This window comes from Beta vulgaris, chromosome 4 (genome assembly GCF_026745355.1).
Source record: "Beta vulgaris subsp. vulgaris cultivar EL10 chromosome 4, EL10.2, whole genome shotgun sequence".
Lineage (NCBI taxonomy): Eukaryota > Viridiplantae > Streptophyta > Magnoliopsida > Caryophyllales > Amaranthaceae > Beta > Beta vulgaris.
The window spans coordinates 33932523-33945464 of NC_079205.1; the positions used below are offsets into that span (position 1 = coordinate 33932523).

The 12942-nt window shown below is 35.6% G+C and overlaps 1 protein-coding gene across 1 annotated transcript; it reads left to right on the forward strand.

The window, feature by feature from the left end:
- Window positions 1-333: 333 nt before the first annotated feature.
- Window positions 334-8819, forward strand: LOC104884603 (dihydrolipoyllysine-residue succinyltransferase component of 2-oxoglutarate dehydrogenase complex 1, mitochondrial). Its single transcript, XM_010669289.4, has 15 exons — window positions 334-488; window positions 769-816; window positions 917-1000; window positions 4459-4519; window positions 4608-4635; window positions 4760-4830; window positions 4923-4997; window positions 5124-5179; window positions 5270-5314; window positions 5422-5706; window positions 5843-5937; window positions 6985-7075; window positions 7173-7283; window positions 8084-8278; window positions 8392-8819. Exons 2-15 carry the CDS (start codon window positions 772-774, stop codon window positions 8581-8583), a joined length of 1434 nt encoding a protein of 477 aa, XP_010667591.1. The 5' UTR covers window positions 334-488; window positions 769-771; the 3' UTR covers window positions 8584-8819.
- Window positions 8820-12942: the final 4123 nt, after the last annotated feature.

Below are 12942 nucleotides of genomic sequence, written 5' to 3' on the forward strand. Positions count from 1 at the left end.
TCAATTGTATGAGTGATTTGTAAAGTTTCTGCTTTTAAGTGATTTGTGAGTGAGTGTTGTAAATTAATTTTCGGTAGTTTTTTTTGAGTGCCAATTATGATTTTGACATTCATTTTGTAATTTAGAAAGGAAAAGGGGGACAAAATAGGCATTTCAAAAGAGGACACCATTGCTCCCCTTCCCTTATATAATAGAGATCTGGTGAATTTTGTTAAAAGTCAAGGTATATGGTGAATTTTGAAAAAAATTGAGGTATTTGGTGAATAAATTTTTTTGTGAGGCTATTTGGTCCGTAAATTCAAAGCTCTACTTTTACATCTCTTTACCAAACAAGGCCACCGTGTCTCAAGGCCCATTGAAAAACTCCCCACTCTCACGCCTGGGCGTTTCATTCTCACTTTCTTCTTCCAACTTCCTTTTTCTTCTCCTCTGGAAGTAGCCTAGCCGCTTTCTCCGACATTTTTTTTTTCTGGTTTTTCGACAATAAGGTTCTTCATTTCTCTCACTCTACTTAGATCTATCATTTCTGTATTTATCTGTTCTTTGATCTTCAAATTATTTTTGAACAATTTTTATTCTCCTGTCAAAACTTTGAATCTGTTGTTCTAAACTTAATGTTCTTCGTCTGAAAATTTCGGTGAAATTCGTTATCATTTAATTTCTTTTTCTTCTCTTTTTGATGATTGATTTTCCATCGTTGAATCTTCAAAATCGGAGGCAAGAAGAATGCTGAATGAAACTTTTTTGTTGATTTTTGTGGTTGCACAGAATATGCTAGGAATTGCGCGCAGAAAAGTTGTTCGTGGTGGTGTTTCAGTAATTTCGACTAAATCTCTGAACTTTCGCTTCGATTGATTGTATTATGTGTATGTGAAATGACATTGATGAATTGTTTTTGTTGCGATTTTTCGTTCAGGTGTTAGGTCGCCAAATTCGAAGGAATTCAGGAGCATCTGCAGCTCCTTTTGGATCTAATGTCTATGTGACAACTGGAAAAGAGGTAATTTTTAGCTACTAAGTTTCAAGCTGAGAGAAATTTGTGTATTGTGATACATTCATTAACTTTAGTAATTTAGCTGGAATTTATGTTATGTGGGTGTTCTTTTTCTTGAGTGTTAATCTCATGGAGCGCGCTGTGCAAATATGTGAAGGCCTGCAATTTATGGTTTTGGTTATTTGAAAACATGATGTTCTTATGTGATAGCCATTTTCATATAGTTTGTGCCAATCTTGGTTGTGTAGATAGTGAAATATATGTCGTAACTTGGCTAGAAAATTACTTATTATATTACAATTTTAATTCCAATTGATTACAAATTTTTTATGAAGTGGTAGATTGGTGAAGTGCTTTGGAATAGGAAATTCCTCTTTGGTGTATGAAGCTACGGCTACATAGGTTTATATCGCAAGTTATTTTTTGGGTTTGTTTGCTTCAGAGTGGACTTAGTTTATGTATCGTTTAGCTTAGTTACTTTTGTTAGGAAATGATAAAGGGATGAGTCCAGACTTCTAATTTGCTGGGTTGTAATCTATCATAAATAGATCTTTAATGTTAGCTTGCTTTGGCTTTAGTTCAGATATACTTAACTAGTTTAGGCTATTTCTTGCTGATTCTTTTTACTTGGCTTAGGATTGACTTGAAATTGCTTTTTATTACATATAGAGTTGTTTAGCTTCTTTTTTTGCAATATACTGATATAGAAAATCTGAAATTCGTGTCAATTCAGGTTTTCTTAGAGAGCCAAGACCTAAGTTCAACCTTTGATCTTAGTGACTTGAAGATCCACCCTAAATATCTCAGTGACTAGTGAGTTTAGGGGGTTTAATTTACATATCTTAGTGAGTGTCTTTCAAGTTCTTACCAATTGGCTAATTATCATTTCAGTGAGGTCTCCATAATCATCATGATATAAACACATAAACGCCCTCCTAGCCTCCTAGGTTTGAGCTTCTTCTCAGGTATCCAAAATTATCTAAAATCTCTACAAGCAAGTTAAAAAGGTCAAATCGTTAGTTCCTTACCACGTGAAAATAAGTTTAAGACACTTATGCAGACGTCATGATCAACCTCTTATCCAAACAGGCTTTGCAAACCATCCAGATTCCAGACTGAATTCTTTGATGCTAGGAAAGGGAATGCATCTTTACTCTAGTAGCTTCACAAAGCCCGAGTAAGGAAACATTCTGGTCATCATTCCTCACCATTGTAATAATGCAGCTACCAAGACTACATTGACTTTTTTGGCCACAGAACCAGCTTGTATAACTTAATAAACTTGATTCCTCTTTTTCTTCTGATTTTGGGACAATCATGAAGACCATGGGTGCTATGAGCCTCTTCTTCTGAGCCATTGGATATTGATGTTATTTCTATGAGCTATCGCTGAGCCAAGGATTTGTAGTTCCCAATAACACTTCTTCATCACTAGCAAAGGTGGGTTTGGGGTCAATTTGCAGTATAGTTAGACATTCTACAGTTTCTACAAAGCCATTTCAACATTTTAGTAACAGTTTGAAAATATGGGGACTTCCTGAACATTCCACTGCCAAATACCCCTTACACTATCAAAGCAATCAGAATTTCTAGCTCGGAAATTGAAATATCTAATAGGACAAGGTCCAGAATTAGTGTGATTCTTAATATAGAATTATAGATCATCTCAGTACCCATGTATAATAAATGGGGTTGAGTCACTCAAGCCCAAGGCTATAGAGTCAAACATTTTTCATTGGGCTAGGCAAAGCTTCTTTAAAGAGGGGCAAGAAGGCACACAACCCACTGTTCCGCAAGCGCAATGTAAGGCCATGACAGCCAGATTGCCTATGGTAGTGGTTCTGCAATCGTGACCTCGTACAAATACATAACCATGCGCACTAAAAGGCAAGAAGCTGCACGAAGGCGCACAAATAGGCGTTCCAAATTTTGTAATTTTTTAAAACTGTGTCTCTCGAGGACCCTTGCCACTTCAGTGTTCCTGGAGCTTTTCCAAACACTGCTCAGGGCAGCGATAAAAGTTCCTGTCAAAACCTTGACCTTAGCATTGGTGAATTGATAACACCAAGCTGCTCATTAGACAAGTAGGTGTCTCATGTGATCATGTCTGAAGCTTCTAGATCATACATACCATAATTGTGAACACAATGTCAGAAATCATTGATCTTCACCTCATGAGTCCATGGCTTAGGGTTCCGAAGAACAGAGTTCCACTTTGAAATCGCCCTCCTTCCAGTTCCCTGGCTCAAAAACCATTGAGTTTGTGAGCTTATGTTCCATTTACATTGTTTCATCATTCATGCTCACAAATCAGAATTGGATAATTCTCTTTTTCCTATTTCCTAGGTTGATTTCACCGACTAGATTTAGTGTTTTTTCTTTTGTTCTCTATCTCTTTTGCACTTACCCTTAGATCAATTTTCTAATGATTGATTCTTCTGATTTCATTGCCTCATGCTCTTCACTTTGGAGCTTGATCTCCTTTTATGTCTAATGCCTTTCTAGTTTCTCATTTCTTGTATCTTCCTCTGTGAAAAGAAGATAAATGCTCATTTTTTGGAATATATGGTTTTCTTATTTTAGGTATTAAAGTTGCATTACAAGTAAAGATATGTATGTATTATTTGTAAACCCTAAGTATAGTTGTTATTTCCTCTTTTATATGGGGATCCCATTTGGGCACCGTGGGGAGGCTCTAATGTACACAACTTTAATCCTCCAATAAAGAAGGTGTTCTCTTTGGGCCCTTGATTTGAAAAGGGGACGGTCTAATCCTACAAAGTAAGGAGAGGTTGCCTCTTTGGGTTCTTGATACAATATGCACTGCATGCTAGTAACTTTGCAAAAAAAAAAAAAAAGGAGTTGCCAGAAACTGATTTAGCCATTTTTTAATCTAGTCTATAAGTGGCTCGATAGACGTTTGGCGGTGCTCATCTATGTAGAATGGTAATATACTGTGAAAATGATGCAAGAAGACTGTGAAAATCTCTTTTTAGAAAATCTTCTATGGATCCTGAATGAGACATGTTCTAGTCATAAAAGCTGCTGTTTCCTTGTGAATGGATATTATTGCTCCACTTCCTGTGTAATATTCAATAAGTATCTTTGAGCAATTAGATATTCCTTTAATGTAATCATCTTATAAGCATTCGGTCTGCCTGGTGATTTGCACCTTTACTGTCGAAGGCTATATGTCCTCCTATCTTGCTCAGATTTTTCGTGTTCAGTCTGTATGCAATGAAACTGTCTTCGTTTCACATCAGCTTTCTCACTTCTGTGGTTAGTCATACTTGCAGTGTCATTAACAACATTCTCATTGAGAACCTATTTATTGGTATGTTCTTGGTTGATATGATTGAGTGTTCTAAACCTCGCTAAACAAACTATCGTTTAGCTGAGATTTGTTTAAATTGTCGTTAATTTATGGTAAGATCTTATTTTAAAATGTGCATATTACTATGCAGACTTTGCTTCACAGACAAGGATCAAAGCTTGTACGGATTGTTGGCTTAAATGGGAATTTGGGTATGTCTTATTTATATCTTCAAACAAATTAATATGCAAGTATGAGATACGTTTTGAAATCTGAATCATCCTCCACTTTGTATCACAGGCTGTCCAGCTAGTGTGAGGTCTCTAAGGTTTGTTTATGGCCTTACCTTAACCGTCCTCTAAAATTGGATGCTTCTATATGTCACTATCAGTTCACTAGTTCAGTCGTGCTGAACTATGCTTATTTTTGTTTGTTTATTTGTGGGTTCACAGGCCAGTCGGATCATGTTTACAAACAGACCCTTCGAGCAATGTATGGAATAGGTCCTACTCATCAGATGGTGGTATGATGTCCTGTTAATAGTCTGAGATGATACTCTTTGCAGTTAAAGTTAGATGGTCTTATAATTTTTTTTTTTGGTTATGTCCAATACAGGTGAGGTTGTTGAAGCCGTTGTGCCCTTCATGGGCGAGTCAATTACTGATGGAACTTTGGCTGCATTCTTAAAGCGTATGTCTCTGAGTTAGAATATTTCCATTTATGTTGAGAGTTTTTCTGGCAAGGTGTCTAGGCAGGATTAGATTTAGCCCTTCTTAAAATTATATATCATGCAACTTATTCGCATTGACTGAGCAGATCCAGGAGACCGCGTTGAAGTTGATGAGCCGATTGCACAAATTGAAACAGATAAGGTACTTTTTTTTGAAAGTAATTGCATCTCCTTATTTGGTAATATTTTCTGATTAATGAGGAAGTAAACTGTTTGAGAATATTTCAATCAGGTCACTATGGATGTTGGTAGTCCTGAAGCTGGAGTCATTCATCAGGTATGTACGTTTCTCTTATTTCTATTTCAATGTTCTAGGGTAATACGCTGTTTCTGTTTTTGTATAATACTTCCACTTATTAATTAATATCAATCCTATTACTTTAGCTTTTAGCCAAAGTAGGTGATACTGTGGAGCCTGGCACTAAAATAGCAATCATATCAAAATCTGGTGATCACACTCATGTAGCTCCATCAGAGCCACCAACCAGCAAGAGTGTTGCAGCAAAGAAGGAAAAGCCGGATGAGGAGAATGCAAAAGCTAAAGCCCCTACCCAAGAGAAGCCTAAATCTGAAGATGTTGCTCCCAAGGACAAGCCCAAACCCCCTTCACCATCTGCAAAGACCTCACCTTCAGAACCTCAACTACCTCCTAAGGAAAGAGAGAGAAGGGTAAGTAAAGTTTTTTCTTCTAAAATCATTCTGGAGGGTTTCTTCCATTTTAAATATGTGATGATTGAATTATTGCCCTAGCATTTCATTCCTTTGGTGGTTTATGAAGACTTTTTTGAACTTAATTAAATTTCAGGTTCCAATGACAAGACTGAGAAAGCGAGTCGCTACACGTTTAAAGGACTCTCAGAACACCTATGCCATGTTAACTACTTTTAATGAAGTTGATATGTAAGCCATACCTTTTCTACTCCAGTTTTAAAGTTTAAACTAAGATATAGGTTTGTCAAATTTGACTTTTCAGGATCTGCTAAATTTAAAGACAATTTTACTGCAATTATATCGAGATGTAATGTGCAGATAACATTTCTAGATTTACCTTAATAAAAAAAGTTGTGAATTTATCATTTTGTTGTTTTTCCTGTGGTGTATATTAGAAATTAATGGTAATAATCCACAAGTGGCCTACATTTTGAGATAAAGGGAGTATAGCGCTGCTCTGAGTTTTTATGATTCTCAAGATCTCCTAAATTTATATATTTACTACTATGATTTGACTGCTCTGACTTCCACATACTTGTAAACTGTTTGTGGTTCCCTGTGCTGGAAATAAATGAGACAACAGGAACCTCCTGTTTCATAGCATGTCACCATTGTAAATTTTTTTTACTCATAACATGAATTAAGGTGTGAACTCCAAGAGCAATTAGGTCATAGCGATGGGACTTTTTCCCTTGTGGGAATTCCATGGACAGCATGATCAACGTACAACTCCCAATAAAAAGAAGAGAGCTGGGTGTTGTGGTATTAATAATGTTACGTATATTTGTTGCATCATTGGGACATCAACGGTCTTTGAACATTCCATGTCTAATCTAATTATCTGAAGAGTGGATTGTTGACTTTAATTGCAGCCAGTCAGCAACCATTTATGTGCTTTCCAAGATTTAAGTGGACAGTTCTAGGTAACTAGTGTACTGTGTACCATTCTAGTTGGATAGATTGTGAAAAATGAAGAAAAAAAAACAGGAATTCTCTTTCATGGAAACATCATATTTTGCATAGTTGTCATCGGTAACTAGCACTTCAGCATTCAAGTATCTTGTTTTCACGCTATACAAATGCAATTCAATTCACATTTTTGGACTTACAAAATAGAAGTTTTACCATCTTTTGATTTAGTAGTAGCAGCTTTATAGCAGCTCTTTCATTTAGACAACGATGAACATTTACCATATTATATGCTATTGCATGATATGGACAATTTAATTTTATCAGGACAAACTTGATGAAGCTGCGGTCTGATTATAAAGATGCCTTTGTTGAGAAGCATGGGGTCAAGTTGGGATTCATGTCAGGATTTGTCAAAGTGAGTCATTTTCTTTGCTTTGGATTCTGATTATGCAGTTTACCCATATATGACTGACTAGAATTGCTAATGTTGCTTTCTATGTTATGATCTTCAGGGGGCAGTGAGTGCTCTTCAGAGTCAACCTATTGTTAATGCTGTCATTGATGGGGATGACATCATATACCGAGAGTACATTGATATCAGTATCGCTGTGGGCACTCCTAAGGTTTGCATTTGATCTAGATATTTTACTCTCAATGATCTAATGAAATGCTATCTATATGCCACAATTTTCCGTTAAGTTGTTTGTCAATAATACTTGTTTGTCGATCTGGCTAATATACTTGGCAATATACATGATAGTATAATATGCATTAGCAGTGTGTTTTGAAGGCGAACATTGAAGTGAAATAATCATTATTTGAAGTAGGAGACTAATTTATTCTCCCACATGATCTTTTTCCAGTGATTCATATAGCTTTCGATCTAATTGTTGGAAACTTAAAATTTCTGCTTAAGTGTATACATTTTTTATCGCCAAAAATAGAAGCATATACTATAAAAGTCAAGTGCAGCTTTCTAAATATGTCTGTAACTAGTTACTAATGGCCTGTTTGGTAGGCGGTAATGGCCGTAATAAATGACAGCTATGGTATTGCAAAGAAATTCTAGTACTCAATTCAGTCGTCGCTATGGAATCCTATATTCAGATTTGTGATTTTCTTTGCAAATTTCTGTTCTCACCCAATATCACCTGTAAAGTGGTATGGTAATAGAATTTTTATGAAGAAAAAAAATCATGAGTTACAGATTCAGGGTGGACAAACATTACGGTACATTGACATGATACTTTCTAAACAAAACCACATAAATTGATTACTGGTACCACCATTTGTTATTATCTACCAAATAGGTTGTAACATCTTAGGCTGTCTTTGGCTCTGTAATTGGCCGTGATCTTTATTATCTCCGACTTCAGCTAATGTTATCTAATTTGGATTGTCACATTGGTTTATTGCTTTTTAGGGTCTTGTGGTTCCTGTTATCCGGGGTGCGGAAAAAATGAACTTTGCTGAGATTGAAAAAGGAATTAACACTCTTGCTAAGAAGGCCAGTGATGGAACAATATCCATTGATGAAATGGCTGGAGGGTCTTTTACTATATCGAATGGTGGTGTTTATGGAAGTCTTTTGAGTACCCCAATAATCAACCCCCCACAGGTAAGAAGATTCCTGATACTACTGAGATTCTGTTCTCAATCAATTCGTACTTCCAGAAGAGCAGAAAGCAAAAATCTTGTTTTTGATCTAATGGTTCTCTCTTGATTTGGCAGTCCGCAATATTAGGTATGCACTCCATTGTGAATCGCCCAATGGTGGTCGGTGGTCAGATAGTTTCACGACCTATGATGAATGTTGCTCTGACTTACGATCACAGGCTGATTGATGGAAGAGAGGCGGTCCTCTTCTTACGCCGAGTCAAGGATGTGGTGGAAGATCCCAGGAGGTTGCTTCTTGATATTTGAGAGAGCAAAACATTTCCTTTTTTTTACTGCCATAGTATAAAATAAATTGTCATATAATCACAATTTCCGGGGGTTAATTTTCACCCTGCCTTGATTTATAACCGGGTGCATCATGATTTTGACATACTTTTCCTCTGGTGATGTATTTTTTGACTCTTGGCTCTATTTATGGTTTACTAGAGATACTCTTACGGGAAGTATAGTACCCGCTTATAACAATTGGTAATTTTGGGCAATTATGAGCTGGTAATTGGAGTTTCTAGAACTATGTTTGATCCTAATCGTATCCTTGTCACAAGTGATATTACTGTGTTAACAAGCCAAACTGGCCTGAGATTAAGGGTTGCTTGGCTTATAAAGCTGTAACACTTGTATTCGAGCTTTCAGTTGTCTCGAGCTTAAGCTTGCAAATTCGAATGTAGAACTCATAAAGTTTACATTTGGTAATAGGTAAACTAAAATATTGCATTACTTTCACCAAAAGATGGAACAAAAACACGTGAATGGATCTAGCTAAATAACATTGCAGTCAAAGCAAATCTACACTGTCGTGGAATGGGGACTTCAAACAGCTGCCGATTTGTGCTAATGAAGCAGAAGATCTCTATGCAGCAAAATCTTCGCCACTTTGGTCAAGGCCGATGTTGGACTATTGATTCCACTCTAATTGCAAAAGTAAATGCTTGCTACAAGCCATTTAATGGGCTACACAACATGGGTACAATCACATTTCAATTATTTTTGGCTTTTGAGCTTCTAGTTCAATACCTCTGATCACCATGTATCCATGACATAATGGTAAATGTCCCCATAAATTAGGTGTAACAGGCTCACGATCTAGTGACAATTTGCCGTATAAACTGTATCACTTTCCTTAGCTTGTACTTTTGTACGCTTTCCGATATCATAAGAAATAGTAAAAAAGATTTGTGCTTGTTATGAGCTTTTTAAATTGAACTTATTTGAGTGCAATTCATCAACAAATTGAACCTAACTCAAAAGGTGCACAAGCCACATGAGCTCAAAAGCACTCCAATTTGCAACCAAGATTTTCAGAGTGTTGCATGTTTAATATTATCCACCTCTCTTTTTTCGAATGATGCGATCTTTTTTCTTTATACTATTTTGTGCGTAAAAGCCAGGTTGTAGATTGTGCATAGTGCACAAGGAACAAATTTATGCAATAGTGGTTCTAATAGTATTACCATGTGTATCATGCATTCTAATTACTTCAAACTAGGTGTGTAGTGGAGAAATAAATTTTAAAATCTAAGTAGACAACTTTATGCATAAGAAAAACACTCAAGAACTTGATTTTTTTTTACATGTCAAATGTAATACTTCGTATTTTTCGGAGTTATTCTTTTATAAATAGGAAAATATAAATAATAAAGTTGAAAGTATTTTTATTATTATTTACGGAAAAATATAGTTTGGGTAAGCCTACAATTGTAATTTAACTATACAACCTACTTTTTGTACCTAATCATATTATAATTCGGTTTTGTTTTATTTTCCTAATAAATAAAATAAGAAATAGGAATTTGATTTGAAAACAAATCCTATTAAACCAAGACTTCTCATGCTATAAATAGGAGAGAAGAAAAGAAAAATAAAAAAACCAAAACCCTAACTCCCTCATAGTCACCCGTTGTCTTTAACCCCAAACTTTTCCCTTTCTTTTTTTCTTCTCCCTCGTCATTCCTCCTCCCCCTCTTCCGCACTACTTTTCCTCCTTTCCGCCGAGTCTTCTTCGTCGGCCTTAGGGTGCATCGAGTCGACTTGTGCGAGGCGTGCTGTTGTGTGTCGAGTCGGGCTGCGTGTGTGTGGTGTTCGAGCAGGGGGTCTGGGAGCGAGCGACGAGTCGTCGCTGCTACTGTCGGGTCGTGCGAGTGGTTGACAAGGGTGCTGTGTGTGCGAAGCGAGAGCGAGACTCGAGTGGGTGTGCAAGGCTTGCGTGCGGTGTGTGGCTCGAGGCCGTGCGAGTGCTGTGTGTGTGGCTCGATGACGTCGGGGAGCGAGTGTGGGGATGTGTTTGGTGTGTTACGACATGTCGAGAGAGTTGTGCGAGCGTGTGTGACTCGAGTGATGTGCGAGCGAGTTGAGGCTCGAGTGCGTGGCCGGTGTTGCTGCCGGAATTCCGTCGCCAGTGGTTGTCGCCGGCGAGTCGTTCCGGTATAAAATGAAATTCTTATTTTTCTACTTAGGTTAAATTGTAAATTCTAGTTTTTGTAATTCGTATATATATAAAGTCGTATATATAAAGTATATAAGTAGTAAACAAAATTAGATTTATAATTATGTTGTAATTCTTATGATAATTCTATTTCTCAAATATGATTTTTATAATACTTGTGAATATAATGGTTCAAGTTGGTTTTGTAAATAAAGTATAGTAAAAGTTAAAGGAAATTAGATTTATGATTATATTATTAATTCTCATGATAACATTATTTCTTAATTCTGATTTTATAATACTTACATATAGTTGTTTAAGTTTTGTGGTTATGAACAAGTATAATATAAGTTGGAAGAGATCAAATTTGCAAACATGTTATTAAGTTCTAAATATGTTAGTTTCAATAAAGTTTATGAAAAGAAATTTTAAACAACAAGAATATTTATTTCATTATTCGAAACACTAAGTTTTACATAGTTAGTTAAGCTGATTTTTATTTTAATAATATCAAGGACTTGATACTGAAATACTTTTATTGTTCGATTAGGTCCCGATTTCATAAGCAGAACATTTAAGTAGTCAACAAAGATTCTCCATTACAAGATACGTACACGTACTAGTGCAATTGGATATGTTAGTATCATGCAAAGCTGTGAATTATTTTATTGGAACTTAGAATCATGATAGAGAACTATTGGTGGTTATGATTGATTGAGATTTTTTGGTAACATAAAATCAATTGGAAATATGTATGTATTTCCTTGTTGTATGACTTGTGAGTTGGAATGAATTGTTGTTGGTATGCGTAACTCTATCGTTGCACAAGCATGAAATAAGAATTGGATTGGAATCCTATGATTTATTGTTGTAGCAAGGATGTTACAAGAGGTTGCCTAAACTAAAGAATTAAGCAATGTATAAAAGAAGGAAGATTAAATGATTATGTGTGTGCTGTTATGCGAATGAATATCACTAAGAAGGATTTTTGGCGATAAACTTGTAGTTGGAATCCCTACAAGTAGTGAACAATGGGGGGAGTGTGGGACTTGTCCTATACTCCTACGTAGGCCTACTGTGAAGATAGTAATGTCCTTATAAATTTTGATAACTCAAGTAGGCGGAAGGTTCCGTACGATCTTAGGGGTATCCATACTAAGGTGATGGGATGACGCTGAACGAAACAACATTTGTATCCCATCTAATAGACCAAGTTGTCTATTAAGGATTAAGTAGCCCATATGATTCTAGAAAGATGACGATGCCCGTTCGTTGCCAATTAAATAATAAAAGTAATAAAATGTAATACTCTAGTAGTATCATGTCTAGAAATGATTCTTATTATATTGATTATACTTGGTATACTATCTAACTGTTTAAGTACGTACTCAGCATAGCTGATGGTTTGTTATATGTGTTTGTCTGCGACCTGGGATGAACCATTGATATTCAATGGAGAGTAGATTAAGTATGCTGATGATGCTGCATGAGTTTAGGCATACATGGGATACTCTTTGTTTTATAAACTTTTAAAGAGTTTTTATTGAACCTTCTAAAGTTTGACTATGAATTATTTAGTAAATGATTTTAAATAAAAAGGGGTCAATAGTGATCCCCAAGCTGTAGTTAATGTTTTATTTTCGTTACAATTTTAGTTTTCATAATAAGGAGTAAGTTAATGTTTTCATTTCAATAAGCCTTGCGTTTCACCATGGCGGTAACACTGCCAAAGTCGATGCGACGTAGTTAAGACGTGTATGAATTTTGGGGGTGTTACATCAAATATAAATATATTAAGAAATTGGGCATGTAGTGTAATCCCCCATAAATTTATGAACTTTATAAATATATTTTAGTATATATATATTTACATTTAAATATAATTTAGTATTAAAATAAATTATTTTTTTTAAAAGGTTGACTATTTGAAAGTCAAAAGAATTATTTTAAGGATTTAAAGAAGTTAAAATATTTTATTTAGGCATGCTTTGAAAAACATTTGAAATACTTTTTGGATTTGAAAAAGGAGTCTAAATGGGCTTGAGGAACCCAAATACTATTTAAATTAGGAATATGACTTCTAGTTGTGTTAGGAGATCCAAACATCAATTGTACTCATCATTAAACTCTATTTAAGCCCAATTACCTTTTCCTAAGCCCACAAGGAAAACACATATATAAAT

Excerpts from the sequence above, each read along its gene's own strand:
- LOC104884603 (XM_010669289.4), top strand. The coding sequence starts at position 772 with ATGCTAGGAATTGCGCGCAGAAAAGTTGTTCGTGGTGGTGTTTCA. Across the intron at positions 4,520-4,607 it reads TGGCTTAAATGGGAATTTGG|GCTGTCCAGCTAGTGTGAGG; the intron begins GTATGTCTTATT and ends TTTGTATCACAG. Across the intron at positions 7,076-7,172 it reads TCATGTCAGGATTTGTCAAA|GGGGCAGTGAGTGCTCTTCA; the intron begins GTGAGTCATTTT and ends TATGATCTTCAG.